At 38.0% G+C, this 20269-nt stretch overlaps 1 protein-coding gene across 6 annotated transcripts in view; it reads left to right on the forward strand.

Moving 5' to 3' along the window:
• The window catches only part of pax7a (paired box 7a), a 65011-nt gene extending 59176 nt beyond the window's left edge, over positions 1–5835 (forward strand). For all 6 annotated transcript variants that reach the window (XM_048172740.1, XM_048172735.1, XM_048172736.1 and 3 more), the window contains 2 exons: positions 1228–1477; positions 4715–5835. In XM_048172740.1, the coding sequence (XP_048028697.1) occupies positions 1228–1477; positions 4715–4830 (366 nt within the window). In that variant the 3' untranslated portion in view covers positions 4831–5835. The remainder of the gene's footprint in view (positions 1–1227; positions 1478–4714) is intronic.
• Positions 5836–20269: the final 14434 nt, after the last annotated feature.

A 20269-nucleotide genomic window follows, 5' to 3' on the forward strand; every position in this document is an offset into this window, starting at 1 on the left:
TGGACGATTAACACAAAATGCAGCATGTGTTTCATGCATGCTGTACATTGTGTAAAAATGGTATGCTTTATGCAACAGTAAATGTTTCAAATAGTAGTTGTTGTCACATTGCATGTTTAATTAATGCCATTTGGAAGTATAATAATGATTGCAGAAGGAAGTAAACATGTTAAAATCATGGTTGTTATCAATTCCGTTTCATTCCTCACACTAGGAATGGAGGGTCAAGTCAAGTGCATTGCATTGTGTGATACAATATATTCTGATTGTATACACATTTTAATGAATTTAGTAGGTCTTTTAGTGCATATACTAAAAAATTAGCAGATATACATTTGCACAGCATATGTCTTTAAGTTGTATTGTAGTATTCAAACGTAGTCATTGACTGAGATTGCCAATGAATAATAATAACTGTAAATGTAAATGTATTGTTTTTCAATTCACAAACAGATAAACAAGCAGATTGAGCTCACATTAATGTTAGTTTAAGAGCTGGGCCTGTGTGTTAGGGATGGGAGATCACGTACTTGGCTCTGTTCAGGCCACTGCTCATTATTATTCATGAGCGTGGGGGTGTTTCTGGAGCCTGGGGGCGGGATTATCTTCTCCCTCAGTGCTTGTTGTGCTGGAGGCCTCGGTACAGGGGTCTGTTTGGCACTGCCGCCGGGTTCTGATGGGTCTGGCCTCGCTTCCCCATCTCTTTCTTTTGCTGTATCACTCTCTCTGGCCACTGCTAATCACTCTGGGACGCTGGCTGAGCTCTGTGCCTGGCACAAGTTCATTCTCTGTCCCTTCCCTCTGTTTGCACTAAGAGAATGACCTGATATTATTCTTGAGCACAATTAAATATTCTTCTGTTTAATGGTTGCGTAAAAGGCTAACTGTTGTTTACTGGTCATTTTGCATGAGGGGCTTTCGCACCACTTTCATAGTTCCTATAACTATTGGTGGAAGTACCCGCTCTTTGGCACGTTCACACTGCAGGAACTGGAATGATTTTAGTTATAGGAACAACTTTTTGGGGGGACTAAATTAGCTCCTACTTCAGAGTAGGGTCTAACCCAGCACAACAGGAACTACTAGTGATGTAAGTGTATGTTGATTGGCCGAAACACCGGTACCCGCCACTTACTATCCCAAACTATAAAAAACCTTTTCTTGGGCAGAATTAGTGGACCAAACCTGCTGATCCATCTCTAAACACCTGTCTCTGTGTCTCTCCAGGTGATGAGTATTTTGAGTAACCCCAGTGCCGTCCCGTCCCAGCCTCAGCACGATTTCTCCATTTCTCCTCTCCACGGCAGTCTGGAGGCGTCTAACCCCATCTCAGCGAGCTGCAGCCAGCGTTCAGACCCCATCAAGAGTGTGGACAGTCTGGCCTCCTCTCAGTCCTACTGTCCCCCCACATACAGCGCCACCAGCTACAGCGTGGACCCCGTCACCGCTGGATACCAGTACAGCCAGTACGGCCAGAGTACGTACCGTCCCTCCATCATACACTCTGTATATATGTCTATATGTCTCTGTTGTTGTAAATGCCAGTAAGATTTATGATGTTTTTGAAAGTCACCAAGGCTGCATTTTTATTTGATCAGAAATAGTTAAAACTGTAATGTTGTGAAATATTATTGCAATATTATTCAGTTTCCGCTACTGAATAAAAAGTGAACAAAGGTAATTGCAACTTTTTAATCTCACAATTCTGACTTTTTTTCTTGGAATTCTGAGAAGTAAAGTCAGAATTGCGAGAAAAAAGTCATAGCTACAATTTGTATTTTTTATTCCATGGTGGAAACAAGCTTTCATAGTCTTCTATTCCGAATATATTTTAAAATATAATTTATTTCTGTGTTCATTACTTCAGTCTTCAGTGTCACAGTGTCAATGTATTGCATCCTTAATGAATAGATTAAAAAAAAAATCTTACTGACCCCAAACTTTTAAACAAAAGTATATCTCTGATAAGGCCTAACATATATAGTAATGAAATTATATGATAATGATAAAGTAGTGAAACCCATTAATTGGTCTACTTTATAGTGTAGTTTATAGCTTGTGTTTGGTGCAAAAGCCATGTAGAATATTTGAGAATTACCTCAACAATTCAAACTACTTGTTTTCCATAAACTGCTTGTGTAACTATTTTTGAAAAAAAAAAATGCTTTTATTCTGCACAGAATCATTAAATAGCTCAAACATGACCATTTATAATACGCAATATTTATAATATGCAAATCAGCATATTAGAATGATTTTTGAAGGATCATGTGACACTGAAGACTGGAGTAATGATGCTGAAAATTCAGCTTTGCATCACAGAAATAAATTACATTTTAAAATCTATTCAAATAGAAAACATTTATTTTAAATTGTAATATTTTTTCACAATTTTACTGTATTTTGTAACACAACACATGCCATTATTGTTTTATCACACTGATGCATAGCTGAATTATAGTCCATTTCCTCTCTGCCGCTGAGAGTGAGCGGTGCCCGTCGCTGACCATCTCAGGACACTCTGACCCCTCTGCCCATCAGAGCAGGGCAGACACATGCTCCTGATAAAGACCCCAGCATCGGCCCCGGGCTCCTCTGTTAGTCACAGTACTCTTCCCTTGACTGGGAAACGGGCACTTCAAAGCCCACTTTTACACCCCTAGGGTCCTAATGTCCTTTTAGTCACCTCACACACACACACACACACACACATGAGCTTCAGGACAGGAAAGAATTGATTGATTAAATTAACATAATCAGAGGCTGATGTTGTCACTGGCTTCTATCTACCGCTATTAGATGTGTGTTTGTGAATATGTCTAACATAAACTTGAGTAATTGTGTTCAAACTTTTGAATGGTAGTAAATCTAACAAAACTCTCTTTGAGGATGTCTTCAAAGGTAAAAATGGTTCAAAATGTTAGTTTTTATTATTTAAAAAAGCATAAAGCTTTCTTTTAACGTGTAGGCTGCTAGTCTGAGTTATTATAATGAGCTTTATATACAAAAATAGAGGTCTATGGTTTGTCTGCAGTGAGATAACTAGGTAAACGCGTGGGTGTGTGAAGTAGTGTCGGTCCATCAGAAGGTGCAGGAGGCTTGATTGAAGAGATCTGACGAGCGAATGTCAGGTTAATTATGAGTGAGATTGAGAGGACTGATCTGTTTAATGAGTCAGACGAGAGAGCTGCTGAAAATGAGGCGAGTATGAAGCATGAAATCTCAAACGCTTGGAGTAATAAAGACTGGCACATACACACACACACACACACATATACAGAGCTGAATGAATGACACCAGGCGTTCTCCATCTTTCTGGCCCTTGAATGACTAAATGCCCATTTTAGTGTATGCATTATCTTTCATTACTCTTTATTTGTCAGAAGTTTAAAGAAGTGACCGATGACTGTGTTAAACGTGTAATGTTGTACTACGCATGTGATGGATTGTGTCCGTGATGTGATGTTCGAATCACAAATGAATCATTCATATGAGTCGGTTCTATTTGAATGATTCAGTTGAACCAGTGTTGTTATTGTTAAACTAAAACTATTAAAAATTGCTTTCAGTAATTGAAATAAAGCTGAAATAAAATATAAGATGAAAAAATTAAACTTAAAAAACTTGTACTGACTAACTGAAATAAGTTGAATAAAATTACTAAAACTAAATAAAAATAAAGCTAAAAAGAAATCTAAAAAAAAATTAATAAAATTTAAATTAAAATATAAAAATAAAAACTAATTCAAAATTTTAATACTTACTATAATTAATAATACTAAAATAACACTGGGTTCGTGAAGCATTCACTGTAAAAAAATATTTTCATGATTTATCACAACATTTTTTCTTTTGTCAAATCAATTTAGATAATTAATTAATGTAGTTCAGATAACATAATATTTTGAGTTTCTGTTGATTAAACCAATCGCCTTCAGGGCTGCAACGATTAATCGCGATTAATCGTTTGCAAAATAAAAGTCTGTGTTTACGTAATATATATGTGTGTGTTCTGTGTATAATAATTATGTATATATAAATACACACACATACAGGTATAAAGTTTAGAAATATATGCATGTATTATAAATATATATATATATTATATTACATATAAACATAAATATTTTATATATAAATATAACATTTTTCTTAAATATATACATGAATGTGTGTGTATTTATATATACATAATTATTATACAGAGAACACATATATATTACGTAAACACAGACTTTTATTTTGCAAACGATTAATCGCGATTAATCGTTGCAGCCCTAGTATTAACTCAAAATTTCAAAGCAACCAAGTAACTTACTTTTTTAAGTTAAGCCAACAATTCTTTTTGCAGTGTTGAAATTAAAACATGTTAAAACCACAAATAACAACATTTTGCACGGTTTGTTTTTCATTTTGTGAGCATAATCAGGTCTTTTTACGGTAAAAACGAACAATATGTAACTAAAAATGAAAAGCATTGCAATTTTGCATATGTTTGTGTGATTTTGCCTCTGTCCATTGTATAAAACAACAGTCACAGTATTTAACAATGGACATTTGAATCAGTTTTTGAACCGATTCATTGAAACCAACCATTTGAACGAACCAAAATGAAGGCCTTCCGTGTGTTTCATTAATGCATAAATTGGTGTGAGATTGCTTTTATGTGGAACTTCCTGCTCATGCCAGTGTGTCTGTGTGTCGTTCCCTACAGCCGCTGTGGACTACCTGGCCAAGAATGTGAGTCTCTCGACTCAGAGGAGGATGAAGCTGGCCGATCATTCGGCGGTGCTGGGACTTCTGCAGGTGGAGACGGGACAGGCGTACTGAGTCAAACGCTCTCAGATGCACACACACCTCCTTCGACCAGGTGGAGCTGTTTACCGCATCGGCCGGCACAAGGTTTCTCTCTGATTTTCAAGACAAAACTCTTGCCATTCCATTCGACGTGACCTTCTCGTGGCGATTCTGGGCTTGTCACGAACCTCTGACTCGGACAAGAGGACCACGCAGCAGCCGCAAGCACGTCGACGGACAGCAAGAACGCATTCCGAGCCATTTCCAAAACATACTTTCACCTCGCTGTGCATAGTCGTGTATGAATCTCAGTGTCATTACAACAGATAATCTCGCTTGTTTTCTATCGGTATTGTTATTACGATTGCCCTTACAGTTGTTGTAATTATGATTATCGTAACTATTGTTTACGTTTCGTTGTTTCAAGATCCACACGTAGCATTTTTTACTAATTTGAACCCGAAGTTTTTTACGTGAAATGCTAGCAGTGGGCTAGTGTGTGTGTTGGAAGTGTGACTGCTGGTTTTCCACTTTCCAGGTTCCCCTCACCCCAAGAGCCGTAATGTTCCCGAGCGGTTTGACCTTCTCCGCCTTCATTTTTCACTTGACATTCCATGCGAACCTGGCCACTCTGTGGGAAGTCTGGCTTTAGGCATTCTGCTGGGAATTAGCAGTGCTTTTAGAGGATCGGTCATTTTTCTCTCGCCTCAAATGCCCGTTTTGTCCATAGTGATTATCTGGGGGGAAGAAAACAGCATTGTTTGGAAAACAATTGTGACTTTTTAAATTCGTTCATTTTCTAGAGAGAAGAAACACTTGCCCTCAAACTAAATCAAGTCAAGAGATGCTGTTTCAAACATGAATATTATGATTTTGAGTTAAGCAATGCAAACATTTTAGACCAAGGTTTTTAGACCAAGTACACTATCGTTCAAAAGTTTGGGCTCGGCGTGATATTTTTAAATGTTTTTAAAAAAAGTCTCTCATGCTCACCAAGGCTGCATTTATTTGATCAAAAATACTGTAAAAAAAGGTAAATATTATTACAATTTAAATAACAGTTTTCTGTTTGAATAACTTTTAAAAAGTAATTTATTCCTGCGATCAAAAGCTGAATTTTCAGCATCATTACTCCAGTCTTCAGCATCACATGATCCTTCAGAAATCATTCTAATATGCTGATTTCTTGTATCAATGTTGAAAATTTCTTCTGTTTTCAGGATAATAACTGCATTACATTTAAATGTCTTTACCGTCACTTTTGATCAATTTATTGCATCTTTGCTGATTAAAATTATTAGCGACTTTCAAAAAACATAACAAAACAATCTAACCGGCCCCAAAGTTTTGAACGGTATAGAGTATAATTTTGACAACATTCCTCAACCTCTTTCTTGCTTTCTCTTTTTCTTTCTGGTTTTTATTTTCTCTTTTACAAACTGATACAAAAACACACCCAAATCTCCTGTAATTAAGATCTCTTGCATTCACAAGTTTGTACAAAAAAAAAGTTGTGAACTTTCGACATTCGTGTAGCACTTGCAGGTGACATTTTGACACATAAATGGAATTGTACAGTAGATGAAGCAGATCGTTTATTGTTTGTTTATAAAGAATATGTTTTATACTAAAACAGAAAGGTGTTGTGTGGTAGATGAAGCAGGGGATATCTGTACGTCTTATATTGTAATTTTGTGTTTATATTTACTGCTTTGGTTTCTTTGCTTTCAATAGTTAATATGTATCATTTTTCTTAGGATTCAAAGTGTATGTGAGAAGCTCTCGATAAAAGACATTCACACTTAAAATGAAATGGAATTTGAATCGTATTTGCTCTGCTTAAGGAAGAGCACATCCGTGGATCCATATAGTGAGGATGAAACACCGTTCGGAGGCTGAAACCTTGCAATGGAAGTGACTGATGGCTTATTTAACAGACTGTGGGAAACACAGCAGTGTTTGGTGCTAAATGACTGCTTCAACTGACTCCCTTAACGAATCTTCGAGCGAACGAGAACTCGTAATGACCCAAACCCCGTCCCCTTAACTTTCAGCTGTCGATATCTTCATCAAATGAGCAATGAAAATGAAATGACTTCTAGTGTAGAGCATCCACGGCTAACACCTTTGTTAATCAACATTTGGATATTAAAAATATTATCCATCATGCCCCTCTGGGACGTCAAACTGGGGACCTGCTTTCGTTAGCATTTGTGTTTATGCTTTCCTCCCATTTCCTTTCAGCATGTGTGTACGTTACCATGGTATAATTTATTCTGCTGTATGAAGTAGTAGCTTTAGTGGGAACCTTGTATTTGGTATTTACTACCTTCAGCCTGTTGGTGTCTTTACTGTAACACTGGCGTAAATGTTATCGATTAAAGATCTAAAACTGACATAAGGATCAAACATTCCAGAGTTTGCCTTTTATTTCAAAGTACCATTTGTTGATTTTGTTTGACAACATTTTATGTTTAAAACATGATGTTTAAAAGGTTTGATTATGAAAGCTGTGCTAGATTATATGCATATTGCCATGTTTTTAAGTGGTACAGTATACACTGTAAACCCTAACGCTCAAAATACTTAATTCGTTTGAGTAGGACAAACTTAAATTAAACAAATTAGTTAAGTTAAATTAACTGAGTATTTAAAACTTTCTTTTACTTTTGAGTTCACAGCACTGACATATTTCAAGTAAACTAAACTGTTTTAGTTGCAGCAGATTTCTAATTCCCATCATGCTTCGCATCAGACTGTATAAATGTTGAAATTAAGTGTGTTTTTGCATAAGATTAACTTTAAATAAATAAGTTAGTTAACTTAAATGTTTCGAGGTAATAAGTTTCCTCAAATGTTTTGAGTATTCTGAACTTATTGAGTTTTACAGTGTAGTAATATGCTAAGGTTCTTCGTTAAGTTCAGGTGAAGAATATGAATGTAATACAGTGATACAGTTAACCGAGACTGGAAGTAATTTATAGTTTTTTTTTTCATTCACCAATTAATTTTTAGGTTTCAGGCTATTTTTAACCTCACTTTGTATAAAGATGATTCTCAACTATGTTATCAAAGATATAACAGAATGATTCGATATGCTGTTTTACTTTATATTATATTGCATGTGTGTAAACATGGACGTAAATGGGTAGTCCCATTCTATACAGCATGTCTTTACATTGTATCTAATTTGCATATTAATGTGTTCTTGAGGCGACATGTAATGAAAAAAGAAGTGCAAAAATTGTATTAATAACTTGGCATCATTTTTATAAGAATATCTCATATTTCCTAAGAACATTGGTATATAATTTATTTCCCATTTCACTTCTTGTGTCTCCCCAAAATGAAGTCCTTGTGTCTTTACAGAGGAAATCCACGTCCTGTTTCATAACAGAAAGGCATATTCTGATTTGAAACCCCATAACATTTTGCTGAGATGTTGATTTATGACAAACAATTTGTAATTCGTCCGATTTGAATGATGGTTATACAAAATCATATTTCCATAAGAGTGCTAAATTTGATCATTCAGTCAATGTCAGTCAAGGAGATTTGCACCACAGGAAAAAGGAACGATTTTAGTTCTAGGAACTCCTTTTGGGGGAACTAAATTGCCTGGGTCTGAGGAGATTATAATGGTTTGCTGAGGGAACATGCTTGTGTTTATATTCTGGGTTCATCTGCTTGTCTGCACATAGTCATCAATAAGGTGTAGCTATATTTAATTTGGTATTTTAACATCATTGTCTTTCTACATTAGTACTTAGTAGGGAATTAAGCCACATAAAGAGACCAATATGCTCAATGAAGACCAGGAGTCAAAGTACTAATGTAAGTATTTTGGTAGGTCAGTACAAACCTGGTAAAAATAACTGAGAAAAGCCTTATTTTGCCCTCCAGGTGGGCGTTGCTGGGTGTGACGTCACATGAAAACTATGAATTGATGAGGTTTGCACCCTCTGTTCTTTTTGAAGATTGCACCAATCCTTTCAGAAAATATCAGAGTATCAGGTTCCCCTAGATCTGTTCTTTAAAGGATTAGTTCACTTCAGAATGAAAACTTTCTGATAATTTACTCACCCCCATGTCATCCAAGATGTTTATGTGTTTCTTTCTTCAGTCGAAAAGAAATGAAGGTTTTTGAGAAAAACGTTTCCATATAGTGGACTTCACTGGGGTTCAACGGGTTGAAGGTCCAAATGTCAGTTTCAGTACAGCTTCAAAGAGCTCTACATGATCCCAGACGAGGAATAAGAGTCTTATCTAGCGAAATGATCTGTCATTTTCTAATAAATAATAAAAATGTATATAATTTTTACCCACAAATGCTCATCTTGCACTGCTCTGCGATGCGCCACGCATTATGTAATCATGTTGGAAAGGTCACGCGTGACATATGAGGTAGGGTGAAAGAACTCATTTTCTCCTCCAAATTCAAACATCCGACATCGTTGTTTTACCTTTTTTTGTAAAGGCCGTTTGACTTAGTCTTTGCACGTTCGCTTTGTAAACACTGGATCGCCTATGTCACGTGTGACCTTTCCAACATGATTATGTAAAGCGTGGCGCATTGCAGAACAGTGCAAGATGAGCACGTGGAATCCTGGAATGTTTTCCTCAAAAACCTTAATTTCTTTTCGACTGAAGAAAGAAAGACATAAACATCTTGGATGACATGGGGGTGAGTAAATTATCATGAAATTTTAATTCTGAAGTGAACTAATCCTTTAAATCATCATCTGGTGGATACCAATTAGTCTATATATTATTACTTAGAAATGGTAAAATGAAAGTATCCTATACCATTTGCTACAGCATGTGCATCAAGAACATATCTGTAATACCTTAAAATGATATCCTTTTTCTCAATAGGTTCTTTGTGCGCATGAATAGACTCTGGAACCCAAGTTAGTGCACAGCTGTGGGAAGTCACTCATTCTGCATTGTCCAGCTATGGCATTCCTCCTGAACGTCAGTCTGTCTGTAGTCTGGTTTGGCCTGGACTCGTGGCAGGTTCTGAAGAATGACTGCTGGACACGCTGTCACATAGGAACTGCTGGTATGCTGATGGCCGCATGATACCAAAAGCAGCTGCTGCTGTCCTAACACTGACCTACTGGATATTTTACACATACTGTAGGTGATTTCAATTGATCATGTTGATGATAACTCAATGCATCCATTGTTTCTTTCTGATAAACTTAAATATAATGCATTTTTGAATCTCTACCACACAGTCACAGTTTCACATAACAGACCTTAGTGAAAGTTACATGTGAAGGCCAAGTATGGTAACCCATACTCAGAATTTGTCCTCTGCATTTAACACATCCAAGATAGTGCACATACATTAGGAGTAGTGAGTAGTGAACACACACCCACCCTGAGCAGTGGGTAGCCATTTTTGTTGTGGCACCCAGGAGAGCGAAAGTTAAGGTTTAAGTTAAAAGGCATTATTTTTTGACAGGAATGAAAAAAAGGCTGTGAGGGATAGACTAACAGTGCAATTTTTTAGCTTTATGATTGCATCCAGTCAAAGGATATCAAACATGTTTGATATTTTGAGCTGATATTTAGAACACGTTGTTTTCATTTTTCATGTGTCTCCTAGTAACAAGGCACAATTTTATGGATGAGTTTGTTGTTTTCAGGGACTTGAAAAGTCTGTGTGATTCTCAGTTGTTTAGTGTGTGGGCATCAGAAAAAACTGGGCATCAGTTTTTCTCTATAACCATTTACAAAGTTGGCAAGTACACTGTAAAAAAATGATTTTTCGAAATTGCAAATAAAACAGATTATGGGAGTATTACAGAAAAATACTACTTCAGAGTGAAAATTGTTTCTAAATCAAACTCCTTTTTCAGTTTAGATATTATTATATAATACTTTGCTCTGACTCATGCATGTGTGCACAATGATCATTAAAAATGTCCTTAAAATAAAACATATTCAAGACATAATAATATTATAATGCATAGGCAAAACAACATAGAAAAATGATTAACGTGACATGAGGCTTGAGGCGAATTTGAATGGTTTCATGCTCTCAGCAGCCAATAAGTCATTGCACAAAATGTGTACTTTTTATCCTTGTTGTAAACCCATATCTATTTGTAGCTGAAATGATCTCCAAAGTACCTTCTAGAACACCATACCTCTGTGATTCATTTTTTCATTTTATGCATTTGGCAGACGCTTTTATCCAAAGCGTCGTACGTCGCATTCAAGGTATACATTTGATCAGTTCATGCATTCCCTGGGAATCGAACCCATGACCTTGACGTTGCTAGTGCCATTCATTTCAATGGCTTTGCAGAGCATAAATCTATAGGTTGAGCTAGTGTTTGAACCTCTTGACAGCCACATATGATTGCGTTATGGTCTTTCACAATGTGCTCTTTATCCTTTGTGTTTTCGTCGTTAACCTCCCTTGGATGCATGTGTGAGATGTTTCAAGTCTCTTTTTGGATTAAGCTAAAGCATGTGTTCTGGCTGTCCCGTCAGCTCTAACACCGATCCTCAGGCCTTTCCGTCACCGCTCTTTCTTCAATTCTCTTCCTCCACGAGGCACCGCCCAGTCGACCGTGTGTCCTCGTCTTTGTTACCCTCTCCTCTCTCCCCTTTTGATCCTGTAATTGATTGACTACAGGAGGAGGATTCAACGAGACCCACAAGAGCCAATTCCCCTCGCTTCTCTGGAGAGGTTCTGATAAAGTGCCGGGCTGTATATGTGGTCCCTACACCAGACGTATGGCCATTGAAGGTGGCTATGAGCCACGGTGGCTTAGCCACAAGCTTTCTCCAGGGGCCCGGGCTTGTGTCCTGCCGGTAATGGGCTTGTTTAGATCAGAGGGATGGAAATGAAACTCTTGAGCCGCGGAGAGGAGGATGCCGGTGGACTCCTATCTACCAGGACGCAGGCCCCACAGCGAGAGGCATCTGCATAGACTGAGCTGGCCGCTCAGCGAGAGGAGGGCTGATAGATTTGGATCTCATTTAAGGGAGCGAGGGCTCAGGAAAGTTAGTGGTGAGGAAGCAGGACTGGACAGGCATGGAGAATGAGGAGGTTGATGGACCTGGCCCAGCGAAAGCCAACAAACTGAGTGAAGGACAGTTTAATGAAGCCATTATTGCCCCACTTTCAGAGTTGTGGAGAAAAAAAAAGAGCTATCGAAATATACCAAACAACAGCAAAACATTTCTTATGTAGTTCACAGACTTTCGTTGAAGCAATTTTCTCTCAGATTAGTATAAAAACATTTAAGGCACGTTCAACTAACTATAAAGATCATGATGAAGATATAGTTCTAAAAATTGTTAGCCACACCACAGCTATAATTATAATGATATAGAGATACTATAATATTGGGATGACTTTCAGAATGATTTTTTTCCAGCTGTTGAACGATAAAACACTGACAGCCAATTAGAATCCATTCTAATTTAAGGGCTTGTGCATTTAAAATGGCAGACGTCATTGCGGAGAAGTTAATCACCGAGGTCCAGAAAAATCCACCACTGTTTGACAACCCCCTTTTCAAGGATACTTTAAAGAAAATGAATATATAAAAAACAATTGGCATTGGCCATACCCTCTGAAGAAATGGTGAGAACTATTAAAGTTCACTCTAAAAAATGCTGGGTTAAAAACAACCCAAGTTGGGTTGAAAATGGACAAACCCAGCGATTGGGTTGTTTTAACCCAGCGGTTGGGTTAAATGTTTGCCCAACCTGCTGGGTTGTTTTATTTAAACCAACTATTGTTTAAAAATTGCTATATGGCTAGCTTAAAATAAACCCAAAATAGTTGGGAAATTAAAAACCAGATGCAATTAGAGGCAACAATAATAGACAAAAGGTGAATGTTTATTAATACGCTTTAATATTTTATTAATATAAATTTAATAGTTTAATAGTTTATTAATATAAATTTATTAATAAGCAATTTAATAAATGTTTATAGTTTAATAATTATTCATTGAACATTAATAAATGTTAATTTCCAACATACTTTGGGTTAATTTTAATTAAGCAATACAGTAATTTTTAAACAATTGATGAGTTAAATAAAACTACCCAGCAGGTTGGGCAAACATTTAACCCTACCGCTGGGTTAAAACAACCCAATTGCTGGGTTTGTCCATTTTCAACCCAACTTGGGTTGTTTTTAACCCAGCATTTTTTAGAGTGTTGAGGCTTGCAAACAGTGTAACATAAAATTACCTCATTTACATGTTTAGTGAGAGTAACAGTCAAACGCTCTTATTTCTAACTGTTTAAGATGCTTTAAAGGTGCTAAAGAGGATGTTTTGTTTTATACATTTTTGCAATATTACTTGAAACTGTCTTTACTAACTGATAAAAGACTATTTATTAGGTGCACTGAAAGGAATAATATTAATATACATCATCTGTGCACGAGGTAGGGCCTTAAAAACATCAGCCAATCGTTTACGCGATCATCACGTAAACGATTGGCCCTCTGGCTTGTCTGCCATGACGTTCCTTGTGAGAGACGTGCACGGCTGCGCGCTCCAGTAACTTTCCACACTCTACAGGAGCCGCATGCAATGTTTTTGTCAGGAGACAGGAGTAACAACTGCAGATTATGAGTTACCTGCGGTGAGTCCGACATAATGAATCCACTAACACGACACAGTGAATGCCGGTGGTAAACACTCGTGTTCCAATACTCGTGCACGAGTTTTGGGAGGCGTTCCCTCGAAATTCTTGCGCATGCGCTCATTTCAAAAACTCAGTAACGGTCTTTGGTTTCTCAGTCGACGAAAAGATCCTCTTTAGCACCTTTAACAGGCTGTTCATTTGAGTTTAGTTTCTGCGACAGAGTATTTTTAGTGTGTTTAAATGGTAATTTGTGTTTGCTTTACTTAAAGATCCATGTCGAAAGCAGGTAAAGTCAAACTGGCCAAACACAAATTGATTACTTAAAAATTTGCCTCAATTTTTCAAGTAAATCAGGACAATGTGTTGTTTGTACAATGTCATTGTTGAGGATGGTATCTTGTCAAATCTGAGCACAGTTTGACTGCATTTACATTACATGGTTCAAGTGACCCAGTTCTGATATTTTCCTCCGATGCATGTGGCACAGATCAGATATGACCCACAAATGTGTAAGCAGGAAAAAAGAACATGGATTTCTATATTCTCAGATCAGTTTCAGGCCTCATTCATATGTGGAAATAAATCGGATCAGATATGTGCATTTGCGTCTGCAATGTAAGTGGACAGATCAGACATTCCCGTCAATGCAAGTCATACATCACTGAAAACACGATGGTGGCGAATGACATCAACTCAGGTGGACATCAACCACGATCACTTCAGTGCCCAGGCTGCAACAAGGGCTCTCCTCTTTTTTTCTCTGCCTTGAGAGACCAATGTTTTGCTGGCCTTTAAAGCAAAAGCTTGTATTATCATTTCGTCTGCATGCTTATTGCACCATTTTTACTTCCTTTTCGACCAAAGTTTTACTGGGTCAGTACATTTCTACCTTGGGTTATTCCGCCATGTATAGTGTAAATGCATATATCGGAAATGGGTCACTTTTAAAGATGTGAGCTGGTGGTCAAAAAAATCGGATACAGGCCTAGTCAACAAATCGGAAGTGCAGTGTAAATGTGGCCTTTGAGACCTTGTTGAGATCTTTTCTGGAACTCTCCATATGCTCTCCATTTAATCTAATTGCCACGTAGGCGAAACAATTAGGATACTAAAGAGATCTCATATGTGATTTTTTTAAACCTAGGCCTATGGATGCAAACAAAACAACAAATCAGCATGATTTCATTTGAACACTTCTTGGCCGTGAGCCTTTTTTATATCTACATATATATGTAAGAAAATGAGGGTTTAAAGAGCCACAGAGGACCTGATCCAGTCAGATTACACTGGAGGTGTTCTTCTCTGAGGCTTATGTGTCTTAAGAGAGCTGCGCTGTTTCCGACTGTCATGGCTGTCACAGTGAAAGCACTTACGGAGACCCGTAATTCTCTAAATCCCGTAATTATTCTGCGATACATAATGTACCTGCGCCGCGGCCTGTCTGACGTCCTACTTTGACTCCAGCTTTGCACAGACAGAGGCCTCTGTAAGCTGGGATTTCAGTCTCATCTTTGGCAGCGGGAGATCTCCGAAAGAACATCTTCCAATATTGCCTTTTTATGTAAGGCCTTAAATTTGCAAAAGCAAGTCGAATTAAGATATTTCAAGTCGATTCGTTTTGAATGTGTCATTGTCATCTCAGGGCGGATTGGGATAAGTCTTCAGGAGACCAGCCGCTGTCTTACTTTGTCCCCTCGTTGAAGTCGAGTGCATCCTCAACTTCTGAAGCAGAGCTTGAAGAAGTTCTCCACTTCTCGTGAGCACGTCTCAGCACAGAACGTATCGCGTACGCACGTCGGAATTGTTTATTTTTCCCATTCTGTTCTTCACACGGATCGCATCACACGAGCACATGCGCTCGCACACCTCTCCGCTCTGTAGATAAGCGGGTAGCACAAGAATAAAGGGCCACTGAAGTTGGGAATCTGAGAGATGGTTCGCCGAGATAACGCCGCTGTGAAGCCAGGTTCGATTTACATATAAAAATCTGTGTGAGCTTGGCTCGCAGACTAATTAATATTAATAACTAAAATGCAAATGAGCTCAGACAGAGGAGGCCCTTACGGAAGAACAAACCGGGGTTTTGTTCGGGATTCACACATAAGCCTCTTCTGAACGTAAGAGGGCTGCTAACAGCCGTAACGCCTGGGCATAGAGCACAATACACAGAGACAATTTTTCTAGATAATAGCCTATCACGCAGGATACAATTTAAATTAAAAAATGCAATTTTCACCTTGAAATGAACAAATGATTACAATTTCTATACAAATTAAGGCATCCAGGCTGTGGCTCAGTGCAGCGCCAGGGCCATGAAACTTGACATAATTGCCATGAAATACATTTTCAAATATTTGTATTTTGTCCATCGCTTTAAAACATGCCACTCTTGGCTTCTGTGGGTATGTGATCTTACCTTCTGGCGGAGAAAAAAAAACACATAAAAAAGGAGAGAAAATCATCAGAGATAAAAAGCTCTTCAACGGGGAAGATAAAATGTGTAGGAAGGCAAACACACACACACACACACACTGAATCAGTGTAGCTGGCTCTGCAACCCCTGTGGCTATCTCTAAAAGCCAAATTATGGTTTCTTATCAAGGCAATCATATCTAGCAGTTATCTGCCGCTATGATAGACACCCTCTCCTCCCGATATCTCATTCTCTCTCAACGTTTCTGTCTGAGCACTTATTTATTTGTGATTAGGGACAGCCTTTGGAAAATAAATAATTGTGGAGGCGAGCCAGACTTTTCCCTGGATTTTGAACTTTAGAGGTTCTTTCAGATGACGGCAGATAAGTTTCTGTACGCTCGAGGCAGATCTATAGAGTAACAGGGCCTAAATCGCAGGATCTCCAGTCTTTCTTTCTTGCTGCCTCGTTTTCTTTCTCTCATTTTCTTTTATTTGTTAGTGTGTGCTTCATGTTTATTCGTTATCTAACATCTTCGGTTCATTTTTTCAAACATGTTTTATGAAATTGTATAGAGAACCATACAGCAAGGCAGTCATCATCATCATCCTGGCTTAGGAATAGTTAATTGAAAACATTTTTGTCATCATTTATTAACCCTCATGTCATTTCAAACCAATATGAGTTTATTTTTCAGTGGAAAAAAAGATAGAATGAAATATAATGAAAGCATATTGTGACCAATAAACATAATAAAAGCATCTTAAAGGGCAGCAATTATGCCGCATTTCACGAGATGTAATATAAGTCTCTGGTGTCTTCAGAATGTGTCTGTGAAGTTTCAGCTCAAAATCCCCCACAGATAATTTATTATAGCTTGTCAAATTTGCTTCTATTTGGGTGTGAGCAAAAACACACAGTTTTTGTGTGTGTCCCTTTAAATGCAAATGAGCTTCTGCTCCCGGCCCCCTTTCCAGAAGAGGGCGGAGCTTTAACAGCTCAACAACAACAAAGCTGGAGAATCTCACGCAGCCAAAATGAGGATTGTCAGTAACGGTGTTCAGCCTTACATTGTTCAAACCGGAGTCGACACTGATGGAGAGACTCAGGAAGAAGTTACAACTTTTAGACGTTTCTAAATGGTTAGTGGATAAATTTATGTAGTTGCTGTGGAGTTGATTCAACTCATCCACTAGCATGTGCCGTCATGTTAATCTTTTGTGCAAATCCAGCGTTGAATTGACCCTAGTTTGTAAAGCAGTTCGGTGTAAAATGACGGCATGACAACAACACTCTACTACAACAACTCTTCCTCTTCTCTAAAGCAGCCCAACATGGCCCCGCCCCCTTTGTTGTGTGTTCTCGGGGGCGGGGTTTATGTTAATTTTAGTGTTAGTGAAGTCACCAACCCAGGAAGAAGCTCGTTGTAGTTCCTACCAGCCATTTGTTGTAGCAATTTCGTTAAAAGAAAAAATCTCCCTTTGCATTGAACTTTGAGCGTCGTCACTTTGCAGATGTTGTTTATGCTCAAACAGCAACATTACACACTAACTAAAGTTAAAAAAGTGAAATCAAAATCAAGGACCCCTTTAAAACATTTTGCACTATATTACAATCCATGCTATGTGAGAAAGAGACTTAAATTTAAGTTCACTCTTAAAAATAAATGTTACAAAAGGGGCTTTTCACAGTCATGCCATTAACAAACACCACTTTATGGTTCCCTAAAGAACCTTTCACTGAAAAGGTCTTAAAAGAACCGTTTTTCTTAGTGTAAAGATCATTGTAATAATCTAAAGAATCCTTTTTCCACAATAGACCTTATGTAGCCCCGCCCCTTTTCAGCGTTGCGCTCGTTGTCTTTTGACTTCCGGTTTGTATTTCCACAGCGATATTACATTTATGAATGAACTGCTCATTTTTAAAATCTTCCCGATCTACTGACATTTGTTAAGACATATGCTTTAAACATAACAATGCTCATGATAACTTTCATTAACTCTACAACAAGTAAATCCACTTAACCAACTAATTATTCTTTGCCAGCGATGCCATAGAAATGTACAGAGCTACCGCAAAACGGAAGTTCAAAGACAACTTTATAAAGATGGCGGCGCGCTTGTTTCTCTGGTAAATAAGGTCTATAAAGAACCTTTTGTGCAATTAATTGAAAGATTCTATTAATGATAAAGGTTCTTCATGGAACCTTCAATGCCAATAAAGAACAGATATTTTTGAATGGCCATCAATGGAAAAAATATGCTTTTTGCAGCCAGATGATGTAGTTACAAGAATCTACCAGCAGGGGCTAACAAGCCAAACCTTGAGCATTGAGTTCTTATGATCTGTAACTAAAGTTTAACAAAGCAGAAATGAGATTTATTAGCTGTGGCATTACACCTTCTGCCTAATATCTCCTTTTGTGTTCCTCTAGTATGATTACATAGTGCTTTTGTATTTACTGAGTGTATTTTTATTTTTTATATTTTTTAAAAATGAAAACAAGCAGTAGTAAACCACTGAAGTAGATCGCTTCTCCAGTCATTGCTGAGATGAATCTCCAGAAGCTGTTTCTGTCTCTTCTCCCCCTCTTCCTTATCACATGCTTGGACAAAATGGACTAACGCTCTGACAGTGATGTGGACAGTGGGCCCATTAAATCCTGCTCTGCTCCTTTTCTCCTCGTGAAGGAGATTCTGTCGTCCAGAGGTGCACATCAGATTTCAATAGCTGACCTCTTAATGCCCGGGGTCAGCGCCGCACCGGCAACAATTTCACACTGAAGATGAAAGGGAAATGAACAGGCAGGACGCCGGGGTGACGGAGAGGCCCTGACCGGGCGGAAAAGTGCAGTCCGAGCCGCTCCAGTGCACTCATAGCTGAGGATGGAGGGGCGAGGGGTGCTGACCTCCATGCTAACATCAGGACAGGAGAGAGCATCTGAGAGGCCTTTGAGAGCCACAGCAGGGTAACAAACATCAGTATGACGAGAAAGAGCTTGACTGCTGAAATGAAACTAGTGTTGCAGAGTAAGAAATGTATGAAATGTATTTTAAGTCCAGGTCATATGTGCTTTAATAGATTGTGTATATGTATATATAACTGTTTGGTTACCAATATTCTTCAAAATATCTTCTTTTGTGTTCAGCTGAAGAAAGAAATTTATACAGGTTTGGAACAACTTTAGTGTGAGTAAATGATGACAGAATGTTCATTTTTGGGTGAACTATCCCTGTGTGTGTGTGTGTGTGTGTGTGTGTGTGTGTGTCTGCTGCTGGCAGACACACTCTCATGTAACGGCTGTGATATGCCTGATTCTCCAGAGATGCTGAGGCAGGGGATCTATTCACACGTTTAAACCCACACAGAGGGGGTCATCAGCCCTCCTGAGTGCTGTCAGGGGGCATTTAGCCAATGATCTGCCCACAACAATGAGGTCAGTTGATTGCTTGTGGCCGGGTTGTTTTGGGGTATTTTTACTGGATCTGAAGCTTGTGAAATTGCTGCAGTGGTTGTTACCAGTGTTGGGGAGCTAGTTCAAAATTATAGCTTACCGAGGAACTCTTAAGTCCACATCAAAACAACAATCAGATATCAAAAATGACCCCACACTCTTAAAGATAAAGTGGTATAATCTTTTGTGCAATGTAAAGGTTCCATGTTCTTCATGGAACCATCGACGCCAACAAAGAACCTGTATTTTTAAGAGTGCATCTATGGTTCTATGAAGAACATCCATGAAATTTTCCATTACACTAAAGATTCTTTATAGTGCATAAAGGTTCTTTAGATTATTAGAATGTTCTTCACAAAAAGAAAAATAATGGTTCTTTTAAGAACTTTTGACTGAAAGGTTCTTTTTGAGGCTCAGAGTGGTTCTTCTATTGCATTGCTATGAAAACCCTCTTTTGGAACCTTTATATTTAAGAGTGTAAATTTAAGGTTGTTGATTTGATTTTGACAAATCCTTAACCTTACACTGACAATTTTCAGGCAGAAATTTTTTTTTCAGTGCAAGTATTAAAGTGCCCCAATTATGGTATTTTAAAGGCTCCTAATTTTGTTTTGAAGTCTCAGTAGGTTAACATGCATTCAACACACTTTAAAGGTGCCGTAGAACACGTTTTTAAAAGATGTAATATAAGTCTAAGGTGTCTCCTGAATGTGTCTGTGAAGTTTCAGCTCAAAATACCCTATAGATTTTTTTGTATTAATTTTTTTAACTGCCTATTTTGGGGCATCATTAAATATGTGCCGATTCAGCACGCGGCCCCTTTAAATCTCGTGCTCTCTGCCCCCCGAGCTCACGACTGCCTTAAACAGCATAAACAAAGTTCACACAGCTAATATAACCCTTAAAATGGATCTTTACAAACATGTTCGTCATGCAACATGTCTAATCGCGTAAGTATGGTATTTATTTGGATGTTT

This window comes from Megalobrama amblycephala, linkage group LG21 (assembly GCF_018812025.1).
Source record: "Megalobrama amblycephala isolate DHTTF-2021 linkage group LG21, ASM1881202v1, whole genome shotgun sequence".
NCBI lineage: Eukaryota > Metazoa > Chordata > Actinopteri > Cypriniformes > Xenocyprididae > Megalobrama > Megalobrama amblycephala.